This window comes from Leuciscus leuciscus, assembly GCF_965113295.1.
Source record: "Leuciscus leuciscus genome assembly, chromosome: 10".
Classification (NCBI taxonomy): domain Eukaryota; kingdom Metazoa; phylum Chordata; class Actinopteri; order Cypriniformes; family Leuciscidae; genus Leuciscus; species Leuciscus leuciscus.
This window is the reverse complement of record NC_138734.1, coordinates 18125054-18149683: the sequence shown is the minus strand read 5'-3', so window position 1 is coordinate 18149683 and position 24630 is coordinate 18125054. Positions and strand designations below refer to the sequence as shown.

The 24630-nt window shown below is 36.5% G+C and overlaps 2 protein-coding genes and 1 long non-coding RNA gene across 3 annotated transcripts in view; 2 read left to right on the top strand and 1 right to left on the bottom strand.

Moving 5' to 3' along the window:
- The window catches only part of LOC309508523, a 194364-nt gene that overhangs the window by 117284 nt on the left and 52450 nt on the right, over positions 1-24630 (top strand). The window lies entirely within an intron of this gene.
- Positions 9146-24467, top strand: LOC309508476 (uncharacterized protein). Its single transcript, XM_082183122.1, has 6 exons — positions 9146-9173; positions 22920-23110; positions 23451-23571; positions 23703-23809; positions 23923-23985; positions 24261-24467. The coding sequence occupies exons 2-6, from the start codon at positions 22921-22923 to the stop codon at positions 24353-24355; spliced, it is 576 nt and encodes a 191-aa protein (XP_082039248.1). The 5' UTR covers positions 9146-9173; position 22920; the 3' UTR covers positions 24356-24467.
- iqck (IQ motif containing K) overlaps positions 19178-24630 on the bottom strand; it is a 178420-nt gene continuing 172967 nt past the window's right edge. Inside the window, exon 12 of the transcript XR_014209451.1 lies at positions 19178-22291. The gene's annotated coding sequence lies outside the window, so the exon portion shown is untranslated. The remainder of the gene's footprint in view (positions 22292-24630) is intronic.

Sequence of the window (24630 nt, the reverse complement as noted above, 5' to 3'; positions counted from 1 at the left end):
GTGCTCTGATTTCGGCTATACTTGTAAAATTAGTGAAGCAACATAATATCTGTGCTTAACTGAATTAAAGCGCTGCTTCTCCGCGCGAGACGCTGAGAGAGAGAGAGAGAGAGAGAGTGAGTGAGCGAGCGAGAGAGAGAGAGCGAGAGGTGCGCGCGCGTGCTGAGAGAGCAGTACCGGCGGTACCGGTAGATTCTCAGAAACTAAATAAGGTTTGGGCGCTTTGTTGAAGGGAAAAAATCGCTAAAGGGGTCTGCAATGTCGCTAAGTTGGCAACACTGTGTATCTCCATTTCTCCAACTAGAGGTTGGGCCACGGGTCAAACAGAAAATACGCGCTGCGTTAATCGCGCGTTAAAAAAATTAGTGCAGTTAATATGATTTTGCGTTAACGCGTTATTAACGCGTTAACTTTGACAGCCCTAATATATCAATTAATTTAAAATCAATTGAATTAACTGGAAATTATTCTTCATTTTACTGTGGTTGATTTGTATGTTATTTTGCTTTAAATAGAAAATTCTGAAATTATTTTTACTATAATATTAAATATATAATATTATATTCTTATAATATTATAAATATATAATATATATAAGTCATAAAACGTAAAAGCTTATTTATTATTTTGCTGTAAATAAAAAATTCTGATTAATTATTTCATAATATAAACAAAAAATGTACAGTATGGTCCCTTGCAGTTATTGTGTTGTCAAAATAATTTAAGATTTTTGGGGTTTTTTTTTTTTACATAAAAACAATTAAAACTTAATTTGTGGAAATTATTCTTCATTATTTTACATTGGTTGATTTGTACATGTTATTTTGCTTTAAATAGAATATATATATATATATATATATATATATATATATATATATATATATATATATATATATATATATAATGTATATATAAGTCATAAAACGTAAAAGCTTAGTATACCGCTTCGATATTTTGCGTGAAGATTAGGTCATTTATACATTTATAATCGTTTATATATCCGCTCGGGCGCAGTGGAGGTGACGTATATATGCGCTCGGGCGCAGTGGAGGTGACGTATATATCCGCTCCGGCGCAGTGGAGGTGACGTATTTCCGCTATTGAGTGGAGCTCCACTCGCCCCGTAAGTCTGCAGCCAGACCCTATTGCAATTCCACGGCACTTTTTACGGCGTTTCGCTTTTTGGCCGCGATATTTTTTTCCCCAGGATGGTAGGGGAAGACTCATGAATATTCATTAGGGAAGTCATCCCTGATTGGTCTTAACCCCAGTGACGGGTAGGTTTAGGGGCGGGATTAGGGAGGTCATAAGACCCCCAGTGACGGGTAGGTTTAGGGGTGGGGTTAGGGGTAGGTCATCAGACCAATCAGGGATGACTTCCCTAATGAATATTCATGAGTCTTCCCCTACCATCCTGGGAAAAAAAATATCGCGTCCTGGCCGTTCAAACGGCGCTTTTTACACCGTTTTTTTAACAAAACGAGGTAGGAAAGTGGCGCATTGTGAGCCTTTTAGCGTTCCATACGTTTCAGACCGCAAGCGCGAGCAGCGCGAATTTTTTTCGGCGTGCATGTTCAATGAGTGCATTCACACCGCGAGCAGGAGCGGTAGTGACAGCTGAGGGTTTCGGCGCTGAGTCTATTTTTGCTGCGCTGCTCACGCTCAATTAAAGTGAAAGCACACTTTTGTTGGACAAAATAAATATGATTTCACACAAAAAGTACCTAAAATGCACATAATTTGCATGTATAGAGTGTTTTAACAAGAACTGGAGTAGGATATGTCAGAAAAGAAAATGAAGACTCAAAAATATTTATAGAAAATTTACCCATTTAAACTTGTTTTTTAAATCAGTTTGGGTAAAAGTGGTGTTTTATATAAAAAAAAATATATGGGTGATTCTCCAACTACAGGCACTTTTGTGTCCTTGGCCTTTTTTTATATTTTTTTTATAAATAAACAAACAAATGCACAAATAAATTGTCATTATGAAGTTCATGCTCCAACATCCTAGTAACTACCAAATCTTGCCCCTGTTTTCTTTTTAAAATGTTTTTGCAAGGCTGTTTATTAGCAGATTTTGCTAAAAAAATATATATATATAAAAATAATATATTAAAGGATCGATTTAAAAATATTTTTTAACATGTTTGTCTTAAAGCTGCCGTCGGCAAGTCTGGCAGATTGGGTCGATTAGCCAAAATTTTGAATGTTTACAACTCTCATGCCCCTCCCCACTACCAGTGAGCACCCTCCCATCGAGGTCGTGCTCGTCAGTGCGTCACTGTGCGTGTGTACCTGATTTTCTGTGAACGCGTCCGTCTCTTCAGCATCTATCAACACCATGGACTCGGAGGTAGGCTGCCCTGGCTAATCTATCCATAGATTGCAATAACTGAGGAATTGGAAGCTTGTTAGTAGATTTTCTCTCCGCCATCACGCTTCATGCAATCTCCAGGCGAACTTCAGGCGTGGCGTGTGCATGTGATATTAACGTGCGCGAGTGAGGGGGGATCTGTGGCGTGTGCACGACCTGTGATTGACAGTCAGATCTCACACCCCCCTGCGCTGATTGGACCTGATGAAGCGGGAGCGCTGGATTTTTGCAAAACAAATAACACGCTCCAGGTGGAGTTAGAAGCTCGGGTTTTTTTCTAAAACCACCTTATTTATGTTGTTCTGTCGGATTATAGTGTCGATTACACTGAATATGATCAAAAAAATATTGCCGACGGCAGCTTTAAGGACAAATAAAATAATATCATACCATCGAAATTCCATATGTATATCACAATTTTAAACAATTTTTTGGAATGAAATAAGTCTGTCCCCAGGTTTTCCGTCATTTCCACCTCCCTCAACAAAATCCACTTTAATAGATTATTTTTATTTATTTTATTTTATTTATTTATTTATTTCAAGCAAATAGTGTGACAACAGAAAAGATACACAATAATAATAATAATTACTTATACACTTATGCTTGAAATGGAGTGGGGAGAAGTAAAACTATTGAACCCCACCCCAGTCTGTCAAAGAATTTATACAAACAAAATAGCTGCTTCAATTATCTCAAAGAGAAAAAATAAATAAAAATAATAATAGTAATAATAATACCTCATTAAGAAACAGTATTATAGTTGCACATGTGCAAAACCACACATACATACTATACATATTCATAATATACAGATATTACCTCAGGTAACAATGATTATCAAATACCAACAATGGTAGATGGAATACCACAAGGGTAAATAACAACTAATCCAACACTCCACACAACATGAATACAATCAAACCTCATTATCATTGTAATGGGACCAGACCTTTTGTTTGTAAAGACGTTTGAAATGGTGAATGCTTTGACATTGCTTTAATTCAAGCCCCAGATTATTCCACAAAGTAACCCCACATACAGACATAGAAAAACTCCTCCTAGTGGAACCCGCCATTGGGACCACAAAGTTCCCAAATCCTCTCAAACTGTACGACTGCTCTTTATGAGAAAACATATTTTGAATGTTCACAGGTAATAAATAGTTATACGCTTTGAACATGAACTGTGCATTATATAATTTTACAAGATCCTGCATTTTTAATAACTTTGATTTGAGAAAGTGAGGATTTGTATGTTCAAAATAGGTGGCCTTGTGTATAATTCGTACAGCCCTTTTCTGTAGCAAAAAAAGTGACTGTATTACATTTTTATAATTATTGCCCCATACCTCTACACAGTAGGTTAGATATGGCTCTATTAAAGAACAATACAAGGTATGGAGTGCATTATAATCAAGGATATGTTTAACTCTACTAATTATAGCAAGGCTTTTGGAGACTTTAGTAGTTATATGTCTGATGTGGGCATTCCAACTTAACTTATGGTCTATCGTTACACCTAAAAAAAATTATTTCCTGAACATTTTCAATGTGTACTCCGTCTATCTCAACCAGTTTCTGTGAGTCAGCTTGATACTTTCCAAAAAACATCACTTTAGATTTATCTAGGTTTAAGGATAATTTATTACTTTCCATCCATTTTTTTAATTTACTTAGTTCTTTGTTTACAACGCTAATAAGTCACTCCAAACTGTCGTTACTATAGAAAATGTTTGTATCATCAGCATACAATACACATTTAACCAATTGAGAAACATTAAAAATATCATTAATATACAAATTAAATAATTTGGGTCCCAATACTGACCCCTGGGGGACACCACAAGCAATGTCAAGACATCCAGAAGAGAGCTCACCCATTTGGACATACTGTACTCTGTCGCTCAAATAACTTTTCACCCATTTCCCAGCCACCCCCCGTATTCCATATCGTTCTAATTTATTAAGTAGTATATCATGGTTGATGGTTGGCTTTTTTGAGATCCATAAAAATTCCTATTGCATGTTTTTTATTTGTTAAAGCCTTCGATATTTCTTCTGTGGCATCAATTATGGCCATTGAAGTGGATCTATTGGGTCTGAACCCATATTGTCCTTCATTAATTAGCTTATGCTTATGTATGAAATTTTCTAACCGTTTGTCAAAAACCTTTTCAAGGATTTTTGAAAATTGGGGAAGGAGTGAAATGGGTCTGTAATTAGTGAAGTAATTCCTATTCCCATTTTTGAACAATGATATAACCTTAGCAATTTTAATTTTTCTTGGCACACAGCCGTTTTTAAGCGACAGGTTACAGATATGTGTTAGAGGCTTTATGATACTTTTAATTATCTTTTTTATTAGAACCATATCGATTGAGTGACAGTCTGTAGATAACTTTTTTTTTTTACAATATTTATTATTTCACACTCACTGACAGGAGAGAGGAAAATAGTACGTCGTTTCTTTCAGAGTTCAGCTCCAATTCTTGGTTTGGAATCTTGGCTGCTAAATCAGGGCCAACATTTACAAAAAAATTATTGAAATCATTTACTAATTTATTCATGTCATTATTTTCTCCATTAGAGTCAACAAAATATTCAGAATAATCCGTTATATTAGATCCTTGCTTAATGATACTATTTAATACTGCCCAGGTTCTTTTTATGTTAGATTTATTAGCAAGTAATAGTTTTTCATAATATAGTTTTTTCGCCATTCTCATTATAGCTGTCAATTTATTTTTGTACAGCTTGTATCTATCCTCAGCTTCTTTGGTTTTCGATTTGACAAACAATTTATAAAGGTTATTTTTTTTCTTACATGCATTCTGCAGGCCTTTGGAAATCCAAGGGCATTTTAGATTTTTTTTCAGTTTACTAAATACTCTGATGGGACAGTGCTTGTTGTACAAGGAAGTAAATATTTCTATAAAATTATTGTAAGCCACATCAGTCTGCATCTCTCCAAAAATAGTGTTCCAATCTTGTGACCTTAATTCTTCATTAAATCCATTAATAGCTTCCTCAGTTCGTACTCGTCTATAATTCACATTGCAGGTTATATTACATTTACAAACATTACAGTCATATATAGTAAAGACTGGTAAGTGGTCGGTGATATCACATATCAATAGACCATTAACAGTATTGTTTAAAAAGTTGTTAGTAAAGATGTTATCAATTAAAGTTGCACTGTGAGAGGTGATCCTACTGGGCTTTGTGATTGATGGAAATAAGGACATACTATACATCCTATCAACAAATTCACAGGTAGGTTTGTGATTGTTTGAGTTCAAAAGGTCAATATTAAAATCCCCACATACAAATAAGGGCTTATTTATAACTTCAGAAAACAATTTCACCATCCATTCATTGAATAAGTCTACGCTTGATCCAGGTGACCTATAGACACAGCTTATGATAATATTCTTTTGCTTTTCATTTTTTAGTTCGATAGTTACACATTCCATTACATTATCAAGTGCTATTGACAAACTATTATACTATTGAAAAATGTATTGTTTTGTGGACGTACAGTGCTACGCCACCACCTGTTTTGTTTTGTCTATTGATGTAGTTGAGGTCATAGTCATTTATTTCAAAGTTGATTCCTTTGTCATCATTAAACCAAGTTTCGGATATTGCTATGACACTAAAAGGATGAATAAATGACTCTAAATAGTCACGTATTTCACTGTAATTGGAGTACATACTTCAACTGTTGAAATGGATAATAGACAATTTACCCTTTGTAATCAAGTTAGTATTATACTGTGCATTTGTATAATACTTGCAATTAATATTAGCAGAGGAGAGAAAATTGTTGTCCGGGTCAATGTCTGTCTCTGTGTCATGATTATTATATTCTGTATATCTAAACATATTCAGGTCCAGCAGTTGGAGTACATGGATTCTCTGCAATAGTTCAGTATTATTGTCCTTTGGATTGGACATACTGTATAGTTATCATAGTTCAACTGTAAGTCAGAAGTTACCTTAATGTATTCACGTCGGCATGTGCGTTGACTCTTTGCATTCACTGATACTTGTCCAGTTCCTCCAAATGTCTCACGGGGAGAATCTTGGCTTCATCCGCTGAGCCATTCAACTTGATAAAGATTTTACAGTTGGTTACCCATGTGTGTTGGATTTTATGTTGTTTCTTGAGGTCTCTTGCTTTCCAGGCTATTTCGGCATTCTTCTTTGTCAAGTGTTCGTTCAAGTAAACATTTGTTCCTTTGAGTTTGCGTCCTTGCTTCAACAATGCTGTTTTTTTTGTTTGGTTTTTTTACCTTAAATATTTTATTTACTTGGTAATCATGGAAATAATAGTGAAAAGGACTTATTAGTTGAAGATGAAACTTCAGGCACATGTGCTCTTCAGCACAAGAAAATAAATCAAGGTAACTCAAGCTTTTATACAGAGTATTTTTATTCAGCGTCATTTCCACCTTGGCTGTAGTTCGGTTGAATTATGTACAACAAATATGAAAATAATGTATTTGGGTGTTTCTGCAACTACGGGCACTTTTGACTATCCCAATTTTAAAAAGATCAACCTCTATGAATTTCAATTTTAACCATTACAGTCTGTAATACATATAAAGATTTACACAAAATAGAATGTAGTCGTTAAGATTTTAATCTGGAACATGTTTATTTTTTATGTTTTTCGGGTCATCTTCTTAAAAAGTGTCCTTACCGCAATGTTACAATAACGTTCATTTTATAAATTTTTCTTTAGTAATTTCTATCAATTTTTTTTACATATTTAAATAGCTTTTTCAAATTTGATGCAGTTTTGTAAATACTGATATAAAAAAAATAATATACAAAATAGGGAATTTCATGTTTTTTTCTATGCCATGTAAAAAATGTACAGTTCCCTTAGATGTCAATTGTTTCCATACACACAAAAGATAACATAATTAACTTTTTATGACAGATGTTGCAATTTCAATGTGTTAATCATCTCAACTTAAGTGTAAAAATAATTTTTTTGCAAATCAAAATGTGAAAAAAAATGAAAATAGAGCAGTGCTGCGGTAATGACATCTTGAGTCGGTAAGGACAAAATTTTATTTTTAATGTAAAAAATGGCATGTTTATATATATATATATATATATATATATATATATACTAATAAATATACAAATATATACTTCAGTACTAATAATATACTGAATATTTGTCATTTAATATACAGTACACCTTGAATTTGTCTCTACCGCAACACAAGGTCTTTACCGCAACACCTAAATTTGCTGCGGTAAAGACATGTTGCGGAAATGACATTTTTGCTAATATTTTAGCTAATTGGCAGCTATCAAGGCCTACCACATTAGTTTTGAATCTTAACATCTTAATATACATGAATTCAACAGTAAAATACATTTATTTTTAAAATGTAGTTATAAATACACAATTATTAAGCTGAATGGTAAGGACGCACAATAAATACTAGAGCAGAAAAGATGATGTTTACCTTATTTTTTTGTTATCTTGTTAGTGAGGTAGTGTGGTGGTCCAGTCTGTCAGCAATGTGCTCAAGTGATAGTTTCTGTTTCCATAGAAACTAGACTTGTTTGTGTTCGATAAAATTTCATAATAAAAGCTTTTTTTCATTGTTGCGGTAAGGACTCAAAAGTGTGGGACAGGCACATTTAGTTAAAAAAATCATAAAAATGATCAGTAAATAATACAAAGAATTTTAAGATTCTGTAAATGAATCTGTATATTAAACAATTATAATGTCATATTGTAAAAGAATGAGCTAATTTTAAGTATCTCAACATTGAAACCACGGGTGTGGGACATGAGCAAAAATGGTGTTTGGACCTATAAATGCTTCATAATTTTACATTAAATCATATTATTTATTCATAATTATTTATGTCAAGGTGTGTATTGACACTACGTTTATATTTATGAAACATCAAATGACAAATTTTAACATAAATCTAAAATTTCACTCCTGGGACTTAAAAGTGCCCGTAGTTGCAGAAACACCCATTTATGTTTATTACGAGTAAACAACATAATAAGTCCAAAAGTAGCTAAGCCTGACATGAGGGTGTGCTAATATTGCAGAAAAACTGCTAAAATGTCATTTCTCTCCGTCATTTCCACCTCTGAGAAATTACAGGCGTAGCTTTGGACATATTTGTGCTTTTGGACTGAGAACTTTATATATCACCATTCCAGTACACTATATTTATTTTTATTTATCTATATTTATATGAATGTTTTGAGCAGGTTCATATAATTTGCATATCATTTGTAATCATTATTTTTAAAACTAATAGGTATACTGTTCAACTCATATATGTTAAATAATAAAATACATGGTTAAAAATATTTTGGACTAAAAGGAAGATTGTTTTAAGTGTGTTTTAAGAGAGTTAATTTTCCATAAACTCACAGTGCCAAAAGTGCTCCTAGTTGGAGAATCACCCATATATAGAAAATAAATATTTGTGTGTGCTGTAAAGTGGTTAGAAAAAATGAAATCGGAATCGGCTAAAATCTGTATCAGCAGGTCAAACTCAATGACAAATCGGAATCGGCCAAGAAAATTGTAATCGGTGCATCTCTATAATCTTTCTAATTGGCTGCATCAAACACCATCACATAATCTGATGTTCACCTAGTTCACATTTCTCTCTGGCGCGTTCACTACTGCGAAGATCGCGACCCACACAACAAAGGAGTCCGTGGCGGACCCGCCCTCAAGCCGCCAGATCCGATACAGATTTTTGCTGTATCACGGTTGTGTTGAACCCTCTTTTGAGTAAGTATATTGATTTATTGATATATTGCGACATTCACAGTAAACATTGGTTTTTAAATCACTGTATACTAATGATTGTAATGACGTTGTTTGATATTAGGACAACTTTAGAATGTTCACTTAATGGTTTAGCGCTAGCTTCTAGCTAGTTGTCAAGTCAAGTCAAGTCAAGTTTATTTGTATAGCGCTTTTCACAATACAGATTGTATCAAAGCAGCTTCACAGTATTAAATTAAAATAATACAACAAAGTTTGTTTCAAGAGGAATTTATTGATTGATAAAATTAAATTAAATATCCCCAAAATATCCCCAACTGAGCAAGCCAAAGGCAACAGTGGCAAGGAACCGAAAAACTCCATCAAGTGACCTAGTGGTGTCCTAAAACTCCATCAGGTGACCTAATGGAGAAAAAAAAAACCTTGGGAGAACCCAGGCTCAGTCGGGGGCCAGTTCTCCTCTGGCATTTATGAGCTAGATTGTAGTTTGTACTGTAGGATTATATGAATGCCTGGCTGAAGAGATGCGACTTTAATCTAGTTTTAAACTGGGAGAGCGAGTCTGAGCAACGAACAGTATCAGGAAGACTATTCCAGAGTTTTGGAGCCAAATGTGAAAATGCTCTCCCTCCTTTGGTGGTTCTGGATATCCTAGGTATGACCAAAAGCCTTGAATTTAGTGATCTTAAAGAGCGCGATGGATTATAGGGCGATAGAAGATCCGTTAAATAGACTGGAGCTAAGCCGTTTAGGGCTTTATAAGTCAGTAGCAATACCTTGTAATTAATACGGAACTTTATAGGTAACCAATGCAGTGATGATAAAATCGGTGTTATATGATCATATTTTCTTGATCTCGTAAGAACTCTAGCGGCGGCATTTTGGACTAACTGTAGCTTGTTTATTGAGGATGCAGGACAACCAGCTAATAAAGCATTACAGTAATCTAGTCTCGAGGTCATGAATGCATGAACTAACTTTTCTGCATCAGAAACTGATAGCATATTACGTAGCTTAGCAATGTTTCTAAGGTGGAAAAAGGCTGTTTTTGTAACATATGAAATATGATCTTCAAAAGACAGGTTGCAATCGAGTATAACACCCAGGTCTTTTACTGTAGAGGATAAAGTAACAGGACATCCTATGATGTTAAAGTTGTATTGTGCGAGGTTTTGTGGGCGGTTTTTTGAACCGATAAGTATTACCTCTGTCTTGTCTGGATTTAATAAAAGAAAATTACGCGTCATCCAATCTTGTATATCTTTAACACACTCTGTCAATTTGGAAAATTTAGCGTTTTCATCCGGCCGTGATGAAATATATATTTGAGTGTCATCAGCATAACAATGGAAACTAATTCCATGTTTCCTTATAATATTTCCAAGTGGCATCATATATATTGAAAATAACAGAGGGCCTAATACAGATCCCTGCGGCACTCCATAGTTTACTGGAGTTATGAACGCTTTTTCTCCATTTAAATAGACAAAATGGTAGCGGTCAGATAGGTATGATTTGAACCAGCTTAGTGCTTGTCCTTGAACACCAGTATAATTTTGTAGTCGATCTAAGAGTATTGTGTGATCTATAGTATCGAACGCAGCACTAAGATCAAGTAAAACTAGTATTGAGATACAGCCTTGGTCAGAAGCTAAAAGTAAATCATTTGTGATTTTAACGAGCGCAGTTTCAGTGCTATGATGCGGTCTGAATCCAGACTGAAACTTTTCATAGATATCATTTTGTTGCAAGAAAGAGCCCAGTTGAGCGGACACCACTTTTTCTAATATTTTAGACATAAATGGAAGATTTGAAATGGGTCTATAATTTGCTAGATTATTATGATCTACTTGTGGTTTCTTAATGAGAGGTTTTATAACTGCCAGTTGAAATGTTCTTGGAACATGACCTAAAGATAAAGACGAGTTAATAATATTGAGGAGAGGGTCTTCCACTACAGGTAACACTTCTTTCAGTAGTTTAGTTGGTATAGGATCTAATAAACATGTTGTTGTTTTAGATGAAGTGATAAGTTTATTTAACTCTTTTTGTTCTATAGTTGTAAAGCACTGTAATTGTTCTTTCGGGGTGATAATTGAAGCTGAATTATAAGGCGCGATTGAAGATTGAACGTTTACAATTGTGGTTCTGATGCTTTCTATTTTCTCAGTGAAGAAGTTCATGAAATCATTACTACTGAACTGTAACGGGATATTTTGTTCGGGTGAGGTCTGTTTATTTGTTAGTCTAGCCACGGTGTTAAATAAAAACCTTGGATTGTTTTGGTTGTTTTCTATTAGTTTGCAGAGGTGCTCAGCCCTGGCCGCTTTTAGGGCCTTTTTATAACGTGACATACTGTCTTTCCACGCGATTCTAAAGACCTCTAAATTAGTTTGTTTCCATTTACGCTCTAAAATACGGGTTTCTCTCTTTAAAACATGCGTAGTATTGTTATACCATGGTGCTTTATTTTTCTCTCTGACCTTTTTTAATTTAATAGGTGCAACCACATCCAATGTTCTAGAGAGAATGGTGCTCATAGTGCTAGTTAGTTCTTCTAGTTCATCTGTTTGTTTGGGTTCAGGCAGCAGCTGAGACAGATTCGATAAGCAATTTGAGAAATTATCTATGGTGGATGGGAGGATTGTTCTGCCTGGTTGATAACGCGACGCCGCATGACATATTACAGCAGTACGTAATATGCAAGTTACCATGTAGTGATCAGTGACTTCATCACTTTGTGGAATGATATCTATATCGGTTGGATCGGTTCCATGTGATATAATTAAATCGAGTGTATGATTAAGACAATGTGTTGGTCCGGTGACGTTTTGCTTGACCCCAAATGAATTGAATAAATCTGTAAACGCAGCTCCTAACGCATCATTTGGATTATCTACGTGTATGTTAAAATCTCCAACAATTAATGCTTTATCGACATTGACTAATAGGTCTGAGAGAAAATCTGCAAACTCTTTTAGGAAATCAGCGTAAGGCCCTGGCGGTCTATATACGGTAGCCAAGGCTAGAGATAATAGGGATGTTTTTCTAACATCTAAGAGCGTAACATTTAGTACAAGTACTTTTTTTTTACTTTTTAGTACCCGTTTTCTGAGTAACATTTAGAATATCTCTATAAATGGTTGCAACACCTCCGCCACGACCAATCAGATGGGGCTCATGCTTATAACAGTATCCAGGAGGAGTAGACTCATTAATACCGAAATAATCATTTGGTTTAAGCCAGGTTTCAGTAAGGCAAAGTACATCAAAGCTATTATCTGTGACTATTTCATTTACAATAACTGCCTTAGGTGTGAGTGATCTAATGTTTAGAAGACCTAGCTTTAGAAATAGTTTTTGTTTACTAATAGCAACATTTTCTGTTTTAATAACAATTAGATTTTTCCTAGATCCTGCATTAGATTTATTATTTGATCTCACTAAACGAGGAATAGACACGGTTTCTATGCAATGTTCTACACTAGTATTTATATCAGTTGAATTGGTGCAGCAGAGACTATGATTTGGACTTTTGGTTACTAGTCAAAGGGTATTTAACATTTTGGAGATGTTATCTGACAGAAGATCCGCTCCGAATCTGCTTGGGTGTAAGCCATCAGCACGGAAAAGCCTAGGACGCTCCCAAAACAGATTCCAATTATTTACAAAGAGCAGTTTCTGCTCATTGCACCATGACATTAACCATTCATTTAGCGCAAATAATCTGCTGAACTTTTCATGCCCTAGTCGGTACGTGGGAAGCGGTCCTGACACAATGATCGTTGTTTCAGGCGATGTGCTGCGTACCGTATCGATTAGATTCCTGAAGTCTTTCTTCAGAATCTCCGTCTGGCGCAGCCTGATGTCGTTCACTCCCGCGTGCAGGACCACAGTTCCGACGCGCTCGTCACCGTTCAGGATCTCGGGAACGCGAGCAGCGATTTCAGAAACACGAGCACCAGGAAAGCAGTGACTTTGCACCTTACTTTTACCTAACGTAGCGTGTACGTGCCGAACGATGGAATCGCCGATGATCACAGCATCGCGTTCTGTTTCGCGTAGAGGGGAGAAGCGGTTTGGAGCCGGAGTGAACGAGACCATGGCTGATCGCGACCGATGCTGAGGAACGCACGGAGTAGACGCGGTCGGAGTCAGCGGGTTAGTAACGTTAAACACTGATTTGTGTGCATCGGCGCGTGATGTTTCAAGAGCCAAACACCGGTCTCTCAGCTCGGCCTGTCTCAATAAAAGGTTGTGGATCTGTTTCTCAACAGCTTCCAGCTCAGACTGCAGTGCGTGCAGCTCAAATGTGTCCTCACCTGCACCAAACGGTAGACTACTTACATCTGATATATTCGCCATTTTAACAGATGGACAGTGAGGTAGCAACAAAGCTACCAGTGATGCTATCAATATTAATACTAATTTATATTATAAGTTTGTTTGTTTGTAAGTGAGTGTGGAGAAGAGGCGTTCAGCCGTGATCCACGGACGTAACCTTTAAGAGTATGCAGCGTTGGATCACTAATAGGCTTGAGACGCGTCTGCTCAACAGTCCGCGTAGTAACAATGAGGTTTGAGTAGTAGTGCTTCTCAGTGAGGAAAAGTAGAAAATGTTCGTTGTAAGCGAGTTTAAAGAGAAAAATCAAGAATTATAAATCAAATCGATAGAGCTCCAAAAACAACAACAACGCATTCAGACGCAACGCATGATAATAACAGGACAAGACATTACTCACCGTGTTTGTTGAGTGTTTCTTACTCACCTGAGCTTTTATGAACTCAAAGGCGCGAGAGAAAATAAATAAATAAAAATAGCTGAGCGCACGGGTGGCGCGTTAACAGGCTAGCGAATTACTAGCGTGTTGTGCTAGTAGTAATGAAAGCTAGCGATGCCAGGGTTGGGTAAGCTGTATTTAGTAGTAATATAAACAACTAGAAATTGTAGTAAATGATGGTTCAAAACAAGGAAATACGAGGCTAAGACGGAGCTTACAGCACCGAAGCAAACACACTCACAGCAGGCAGCGAGGCAGAGAGAAAAATCAAGAATTATAAATCAAATCGATAGAGCTCCAAAAACAACAACGCATTCAGACGCGACGCATGATAATAACAGGACAAGACATTACTCACCGTGTTTGTTGAGTGATTCTTACTCACCTGAGCTTTTATGAACTCAAAGGCGCGAGCGCGCGAGAGAAAATAAATAAATAAAAATAGCTGAGCGCACGGGTGGCGCGTTAACAGGCTAGCGAATTACTAGCGTGTTGTGCTGTAGTAGTAACGGAAGCTAGCGATGTTGGGTAAGCTGTATTTAGTATCATCTAATATAGATTTAGAAATATCTAGTCAGATCTTTACAGAAAAGCTACAATCTATAATTAGTGATTTTTCAATCAAGATGAAATACAAGTACAAGAAACAGTTCCTCCCCTGGGTAAACGACAATATTAAAAAATTAATGAAAGAACGGGATAATGCTTTAAAATTAGCGACAAGATCAAAGATGGTCCATGATAGAAATAAATTTGTAATGTTAAGAAATAAGGTAGTAAGAGCTTTAAGGAAAGCAAAGGCAGATTATTTTATCACAATTATTGAAAACGCACATGGTAACTCAAAAATAATATGGAGACAGGTTAAAAAACTGACTGGTCAAAAGAATATTAAAACAAGTACAATTGAATTAAAGATTAATGATATACTTCTACAGAGCCCGATTGATGTGGCACAGGCCCTTAATCACTATTTTGTTGAGTCAGTGGATAAAATAGCCCAAAGTTTTACTGTACAACAACCTTATCTACAAACAATTAATGCAAGTGACACAGCTTTAGTATTAAGACCAGTTACTAAGTTAGAGGTTGAAAGAGTGGTCATGTCTCTGAGGTCCTCAAGGGCTAAGGATATTTATGGTATGGACACACTTTTACTGAAACAAATTAGTTCCTCAATAGTTAACCCTCTAACACATATCATTAATAGTTCATTAGATCAAGGGATATTCCCTAGTTCTTGGAAACCAGCGGTTGTGGCTCCTATATTTAAGGGAGGGGACACTCGCTTACCTTGTAATTATAGGCCCATCAGTGTCCTACCTACAATATCAAAGGTTTTTGAAAAACTAGTGGCCAAACAAATTATTGATCATCTTAATAATAGTTCTTTCCAGTTACATCCGATGCAATTTGGTTTTAGGGTAAATCACTCAACAGAAACTGCAATATGTTACTTTACAGAAAAGGTAAAAGCATTAATGGATAAAGGTGGAGTGGTAGGGGCTGTATTTCTTGATTTACAGAAAGCATTTGATACTTTAAACCATAATAACCTTTTGCATAAACTGTATGATTTAAATTTTTCTACACATTTTGTAAATTTAATCAAATCTTACCTCTCTTCCCGTTCTCAATTAGTAAAAATTTATAATTTTAAATCTAATTTATTAGGTCTATCAACTGGTGTTCCACAAGGGTCCATACTGGGCCCAATTCTTTTTAGCATGTATATTAATGATTTACCCAAGGAGTGTGAACAATGTAATGTCATAATGTATGCTGACGACACAGTCATTTTTACACATGGTAAAAATGCAGAAGAGGTTGCAAAAAAGTTGACAGACGTTATGGTAAAAGTTACATCCTGGCTCAATCAGAGTTTTCTGAAGTTAAATGTGTCAAAAACAGTTTGTATGTTCTTTTCTAAAAGACATAGGCCTGATACAAAGCAGGACATTTTTATTTCAGGAGAACGATTACAGGTTGTTTCAGAATGTAAATATCTAGGGGTACATCTGGACTCCTGTCTTGGTTTTAAAACCCACATAAAAAAAGTTTGCAACAAGATTAAATTTAACTTGGTTAATTTTAGGTTTATTAGAAACTGTTTATCAAATGAGGCAGCAAAGATATATTTCCATTCTATGATTCTTTCTCATGTCACATACTGTTTGACAAGCTGGTCAAATACACATTTGATAGTCCTAAAACCATTAGAATCATTATATAAACAAGCACTTAAAATTTTAGATAAAAAACAATTCAGTTTTCATCATTGTCACATTTTAAATAAGTATAACTTGTTTAACTGGGAAAATCTAATCAACTTTAAAAATGTTTGTTTAGTTCATAAGATTATGCATGGTTTGGCTCCTCCTCCTTTGGCTGATTTTATTAAATTTAAATCTATTGAAAACAGAATTACAAGAGGTGCAATTAGAGCGGATTGTATAATTCCACGTAGGAAAACATCGTTTGGTCAAGCAGTTTTCTCATACAGAGCTTCACATCAGTGGAATACTGTACCTCACTCAATTAGAGAGTGCTCATCATTTAACTCTTTTAAGCTTAATCTTAAGAAATGGCTTCTTCATAACCAACAATGTGAACATTAATGCTTCTCCTTTATTATTATTATTATTATTATTAATCGTATTATTCATTTTATTTATAAATAGACCTAATCAGTCATATTTAACTCATAAAAATATATATTTTTTATTGTGTATATGTATTTATATATGTATTGTTTTTTTGTATAATATGTTTAATTGTATTTTACGGAGGTGCTTACAAGTTCTAGTTTTATGATTGTTGTAGTGTATTGTTGTAATGTTTAACTCTTTTTTCTAGTTTAGAGCCTAATAACATCTGGCAAAGGGACTACCAATGAAAACTAGCCTTCGGGCTAATTTGGGTACATTTACATTTATGAATGTTAATTAATGTACACTGTCCCTTTTCTAAATAAATAAATAAATAAATAAAATAGTAGTAGTATAAACAACTAGAAATTGTAGTAAATGATGGTTCAAAACAAGGAAATACGAGGCTAAGACGGAGCTTACAGCACCGAAGCAAACACACTCACAGCAGGCAGCGAGGCAGCGAGGCAGAGCTGTGCATTATTAAGTTTGCATTTTGCCAATTTTGGTCTCGTGTGTGTGTCTGCCATCCTCTTATATAATGAAAATTAAGTTACGGCATTTTAATCACTGTTTGAGTCGGTTCAGACAACTATGCCGCCTATTTGAACGTCAAACTCAAAAGTGCGGGCTTCTGCTAATGTTAATTATACCGTCTAAGTTACATTGAAACCATACCTTGTGAACATAAACATTTCTTGTGTCGTCTGGGGTCTAATAAACAGTAACGTTAAGTTAAATTAATCAAATTCAGTGTCCACAATGCTATTTATTTTCCAATAAGCTGTACGTTAGCTGTCATATTTCACGGGACCCGTGAGTGCGGATTTCATGTCACGGCTTTCGTCGCTGTTTGTCACCTATAGGCAAATATATTATAATATATTATATACAATATATTGTTGTTATTTGGTTGCCATAACTTCGCGAGTGACGACGTCTTGTCACTGTTAGTTGCTCGAGGGAGCGGATGACATTTCGCTTGAGTTCAGTAACGTTAGAGCAGACAGCTCTGCAGAGTCGTGTAATTACGACTTTATGACTTTTCATAAACAGCGGAAGGACACCTAATGACTTTTATATTAATTACATTTATTCATATAGCAGACGCTTTTATTCAAAGCGACTTACAAATGAGAACAATAAAATCAGTTAGACTAACAGTAACATAGACATGTGCCGGTATTCGGTAATGCGATAGCGGTAATGAATATGCACGATATTGTTATCGCGGGCACTTCAAAATACCGTGAAAAATAATAGATCAGAATTTATATTTATAGAACGCGCATTAGCTTATTTTCCATCAACCGCTTAAACAAACACTGCGTATATGCTGCGCGAATCACGTGCGCACACTGATGTAAACAATCCCCACATGTTATTAGCACTGTGTGCATGCATGCACTCTAGTCTAATGTAAACAATCGAAGAAGCATGGCGGAAGGAGGAACGCTGACGACGATTTATCCCCCTTCTAAAAGCAGGGCTGTCAACTCTACGCATTCAGCGTGAGACTCACGCAATTTACACTTTTACTCATTTACATTTACACATGCTCTCGCGCCACACATCCATTTTCTCACGCAGAGAAAAATCGCGAAGCAAAGAGGACACGGACTAGACAGAGCAGGTTACTTTTGATATGAAAACAATTCTCAGCACTCATGTTCTGTCCATTTTATTACGAAATTCAGACAATAAATACCATTTTGGTGCTTGTAAATGTGACGTGACCGATCGCTGTAGCGCCTCAGTTCAAGTAAACCGATCATCTGTTACTTTTTATTTAAAGATACAGTACAACTTACCGAAAGGTATATATGCCTCATACATAATATCACTCAATTAGTGTTTTTCAACCACGTAAAGAGGTAAATAAAACTGCAGGTGAACAATTATGTCACAGAACGTTACATTTACCTCAGGAAAGCCATTTAATGACCAACACGTTAGTTGACTAGAAAAAATAGCTATAGAGAGGAGTATTTTGCTAAATATGTGCACTATATTACATTTGTATTATATTTTTACTTGTCATAATTGTTATTATAATGAAAACCAAATTATATTTAATTTAATTTGTTAATTTTTAACCTTTAATAATACCAGCTGACAGGGCTCTCTGTATGTTTACAGCATTATGTGAGATATATTTTTTCTTGAGAAAAATTAACATTTAGGCTTATCTACTGTAGCCTACCTAATATTTATCCAAAGAGTCAATATTGAATCAAATCCCAATAATTGAATTGAAATCGTGAAAATTGTGTAAAATTCTTAGTTACCAAATGTTTTGACAATCACAATTACACCTATTGTGATGCAAGTTGTTGTTTTTCTACAGTTTTTTCTATATTTTCAACCACCTCCCCAAGTTAATGTTGTTTCAGATAATTATTTAATATCATATTAAGAGACTGTGTGTGTGTGTTCTGTTTTAGCTTTAGCATTAATTTTCAATGTAAATCTAGACCTATTCATGGGGGCCGAATCAAGAAGTGCATCCCAAATTTTAATGTTGCTCTATTTCTCTGTTCTTGTGTAGTTTGTAGCAATGAAACAGAAAACACAGCAATTCAACAATGTATTTATTTAAATACAACATTAGAAACAATGATCAATTTTACACACCTGATTGCAACCTGTCTTTCTTGAAAAAAAACCCGGCAACCTGTCTTTCTTGAAATTTCTCTTTTAGAACAAAAATGAATAGAAAGACTGTGCCTGTCTCGTAAGGCGAAGGACACGTGTAGACGTTCAAAAAAGGCTTAATCATATTAGGACAGACATGACTGACATGACTGATATGGACATGACAGGAATAGGGGCAGATGACAGAGTTCTTTCTGAGAACAGCTGCACATGCACAGCTGCACATGCAATGCCAGAGGTGCAAGTGTTGACTGAAGAGGACATGGAATTGGAGGCAGATTTTGATGATGTGTATTGTGATGGGGATGGGACATCAGATTCGAATTCTGAAAATGATGATGACCAAACATCACTTTCCGATAACATTGCCAACTGGGCAGTGAGTTTTGGCATTTCCCATGTTGCGCTGACTGCACTGTTGAGTATACTCCATATAACCCATCCCAATCTGCCAAAGGATGGTAGGACCCTTCTCAAGACAAAAACACATTATGCTATTCAGGAGAAGGCTGGGGGGAACTACCATCACTTTGGCATCCTTTCCTCCTTGAAGGCCACTATAAGCAAATATGCCAAAACACTGACAGAGGGCATGACATTGTGGCTGCAGATTAATATAGATGGTCTACCTTTATTTAAAAGTTCCACTGTACAGCTGTGGCCCATCCTTGGCTTACTGGTTACCGTCCCCATGAAGGAACCTGTTGTCATTGGGGCGTACTGTGGACCAAAAAAACCTAGTTCGGCCACAGAGTTCCTATCTGATTTTGTCAATGAACTACAGGAGCTAGAGGCTGGGTTTTGCATTGGAGATAAGAACCTTAAAATGAAGCTTCACACGGTAATCTGTGATACCCCTGCACGGGCCTTTGTAAAAAAAACAAAGGCCCATAATGCTTACCATGGGTGCGATAAGTGCCTACACCCAGGGCAATACCAGAACCGGCGTATGACGTTCCCTGGATTAGAGCACCCCCAGAGAACTGACATCTCATTCAATATGAAGGTTGATGAACTACACCACCACGAGGGGCCACATCCATTTAAAAATGTGAAGGTTGGCATGGTATCGCAGTTTCCCTTGGATTATATGCATCTAGTGTGTTTGGGCATTGTAAGAAAACTGCTCCAGACCTGGCTCCGGGGTCCGTCAGAGCCGATCAGCCCTATACGCACACAACGCAAAGTGCGTAGGGCCCCGCAAATTACTCAAGGCCCCGCCTCCCCCTCGCGTCAAAGCGCGTCAATCAATGTTTACAATATCGATGAGAAAATGAAGCGGAACTATCCTTCTGGTCACGAAAAGAGAGAGAAAAAAACACCATAAGAGTTCATTGCAGGAACAGTTATCAGGTAGACTTGTGACTCTCCTCTCAAAGTTTGATGTCAGCAAAGAACAGTAGGCTAAAGTTAAGTTGATGTGAGTTGATTTATTATGTTTAATAAACGACAAAGGACAACGGTGTTTGTTTATAAACTGCAGCTTGGAAAAGATAACCGCGTCGCGCGTTAACATGCGATCATATGAACGTGCATGAAATGAAACGCGCACTTTCCAGCAGAAACATCTGTTGTGAGTCGGGACCAGTACAATACGGGCGTGATGGCACTCCTCATTATAGTTTTAAAACAAAACGATGATTATCTAGTCGCTCAGTCAAGGTTTAGTTACAACTCTGCCCTAATGCAATATGGAAAGCAATGTATTGACATTGACTATTGATAGGCTCCATTGAATTTAAAATGTTGATTGGCTGGAGATTCTGGTCAATATGGATGCACATCCCTCAGTAAATAATAACCATCAAGAATCAAGAGTATCAAGAATTACTTTTATCATTTAAAACACAGTGACATGCTATGGCGCCATTTTAGCTTTTATTCATTCACAGGATAATTATGCATTTTTGATATCAATAATTAAATTTGTACTATTTAAAATGTGAATTCTTGATATTAAGAATGAACTTTTTACTTGTAACAATGTCTTCTGATATCAGGAATTACATTTTCACTACAACTAGTTTAAGGAGGGATTGTAGTGGGAACACTGGGGTATCAGGTGTGACTGTGTGGCAATGGCAAATGGTTCATGGCTCACGGGTCAGGTATGAGGGCCCCTAAACAGAATTTTGCTTAGGGCCCCAGGGAGGTCAGGATCGGCTCTGTGTCCGTTAACAGTAAGACTGCCGGCAATAATAGTAGACAGGATGTCAGGCAAACTCCAGTCAATGAGGCCCTACGTGCCAATTGAGTTTGCCAGGAGACCACGGTTGCTTAGGGAGTTGGACCGTTGGAAGGCGACTGAATTCTGACAGTTCTTACTGTACACTGGCCCTGTGGTGCTGGCAGGATTCCTGGACCGGAACATGTACCACAATTTCATGCTCCTGTCAACTGCTATATCTATTTTGATAAGCCCTGAACATCTCAACCTTGCTGACTATGCTGGACAAATGCTAAAATCTTTTGTAAACCATTTTGGTGAGCTGTATGGGACAGACCAGATTGTGTACAATGTCCACTGTCTGGTCCACCTGGCAGACGAGGTGAAGAGGCATGGCTGTCTGGATTATTTTTCAGCATTCCCATTTGAGAACAAAAATAAAAAAAACTCATTAGAAAACCTGAGTTCCCTTTAGCTCAACTCATTCGGCGCCTTTCGGAAGTTACAGCTACCAAATTGGATGCTGATGCAGACATTACACTGAAAAGGGAGCATTTTGTGGGCCCAATTGTTGTTGGCATGGGAGTTAATGCGCAATATGGGGAAATGCGAGGTGAAAGGTGGACCATCAAATAACAACAGGGGACAACATGTTAACATTATCCAAAATGATAATGGTGTGTACGCTATTTACACAGAATTTTCCCGGCAGTCTCCATTCTATACATATCCCTTCAACTCCGACAGAATGAACATATTTGTCGTAAATGATGCATCTGACGAGCTGAAGTCGGTTGAAGTGTCAGCGCTGCAACAGAAATGTGTAGCCTTGCCATACAGGGATGGTTTCGTGGCCATACCCCTCCTCCACTAAAAAATAAAAAAAAATAAAAAACACAAATCAGTTCAATCAATCAGTTTAAACAATCAGTTCAAGTTAAAAACTCTAATAATATAGTTGACTACTGACTATGACTCCCATTACTCTGTCTGGATGAATATTTGCTGTAAGTATTTCACAAAGTTGGTATTTTTCCATACACTGACTACACCCATAATTTCACATTTTCAAAATATGAGATGACATATTATCCTGTAAAATGCCAGGGGAAATGATATTTTATGCTGAATTTAACATGCAATTTGATACATGTCCCACCTTTCTCAATACAATGGACTGTACATAGTCCACTAAATTATTAGCATTATGCAATGATTTTTTTTTTTTTTTTTTGATTATGAAACAACACCCCAACACATTCTGCCAAAAAAATTGCAATAGTACCCTACTTTACAGTTGTGCTGAAGTTCTACCTAACTATTATGACCTGTACATTTTCCTTCCTTATACTTCTTCCCACCCTGGGGCACCATTCTAGTTAACTTTCAGGCTATCTTACCATCTTATTTGTATACACTGTACACTTGTGCATGCTTTAGTCATGCTATTCCTTTTTGATGATTAATAACTACCCCTTTTCTTTCTTTCTACATTAAGGATGCCTTTTCACCTAATTGAGTTCCAAGCGAGCAAGGACATTGCTGTTGTTCCAATTGACTGGTATGATGATGGGATGGTGTACTGGCCCAGCTTTAAGAGCACTGAACGGGTGAAAAGGGCAGCCGCTAACAATGAGAAGCATGAGCCAAACTGGCCAAAATATGACGTAAAGGTCGTCAGAACTTGTGGTAAGCCAATTCATAAAACTCTTGTTTAAAAATAATTACATGGTTGTTTTCCTTCTGCTTGAAATAACGTATTATTTCTATGTTCTGAAAATGCCCATGACATTGTCTTTGCCTTGCATTGTTTAAAATATTCCATTTATATCTACTGATGGAATTCTTGGTCAGGTCTCTTTTGTAAGAGATATTTTGTGTTCTCAATGAGACCAACCTGGTTAAATAAAGATGATAATAATAATTATTATTATAATCATCATCATCATCATCATCAATAATAATAGTACTCTGTGCAGCTCTACAGCTAATTTGAAACTCATGTTCATTTTAACATATTAAATTTTAGACAACTACAAAGACGCCATTAGGCTAATGAATCAGTATCAGACCGGCTGCAACACCTCTGAGCTACAGTCTGATGCAGAGCAGGAGGGGGAGCTGCCGGAAAAAAGATTCAGGAAGCCAGTGTAAGTGTGTTCTGTTCTGTTTTGTTTTTGTTCTGTTTCTACAGTAATAGGAAGGTTATTTCCCGTAGCATTCAAAAATAGACCAGAGATGCTTGTACTATGTACTGTATATTTGGCAATTTTTTTAACAGCCATCGTTTTGGGGACTCTGATGAGAGTGAGGAAGAAAATTATGACTTTGCATCTCTGAGGATGCCTGGTGTATCAGCTGAAGCCTCAAGCCAATTGCACTGGCAGAGTAAGGAATAATCTCTTAACATTGAAATAACATATCATAATATTAATATTAGAGATATGGTTAACATTCTTAGTGCTAAAGATATTCCCCTCTCCTTGTATCCATTCCTTCAGCTCCACCATCTCGCCGAGTGCCAGGCAGCAGAGTAAATACTCAACCTGGAGAAAACTTTCTAGGTAAACACTGTTCTCTGAAATAATATTGAATACAGTGGCCCCATCAATATTAACACAGCAATGGTCACTCTGTTTCAAATTAATAGATTAAATCTGCATTACCATCTCATATTTTCAATGTCAATCCATTCATGGGGTTGAAATAGGTAGAATACCAAAATGTTGAAACATAAATTCATGTTCAGCATGACCAGAGATTTTTTGTTTGCCATTGTTTGGCCCTGTAGCTTGCAGCCTTGCAGCCCAGCCATTTAATACCAATTTCTCTCCCTTAGCACCTGACAATGGGGCAGGACAGCAAAACCCTTCACCACCTCAACACCTTGCACCCGCATTTAACATGCGCAGAGTTACTCAAGGTAGGGACTGATTTCTGAAATATTAGTGAATAGAAAGGCCCCATGTGTATTTTCAGTCATGGTTAACAGATTACTACCATTTAATAAAAAATGTCCCCCTCTCACACACCGCTCACCTCACTATGGATCAGGAACGGCAGTCCCTCCACAACTCCCTCCACCCCCCGCACCAGCCCTCAACATGCGGCCAACAGAGGAAGCCTGTCCAAGCCTGACATATAGACCAACATGGCGAGGGGGAAGAATGGCTGATACCATTCCCTGTTCTGGTGAGCAATAACTGACA

Coding starts and splice junctions, on each gene's coding strand:
- LOC309508476 (XM_082183122.1), top strand. CDS start 22,921: ATGCCTTTTCACCTAATTGAGTTCCAAGCGAGCAAGGACATTGCTGTT. Junction 23,810..23,922: donor AAGCCAATTGCACTGGCAGA/GTAAGGAATAAT, acceptor CCATTCCTTCAG/CTCCACCATCTCGCCGAGTG. Junction 23,986..24,260: donor ACCTGGAGAAAACTTTCTAG/GTAAACACTGTT, acceptor TCTCTCCCTTAG/CACCTGACAATGGGGCAGGA.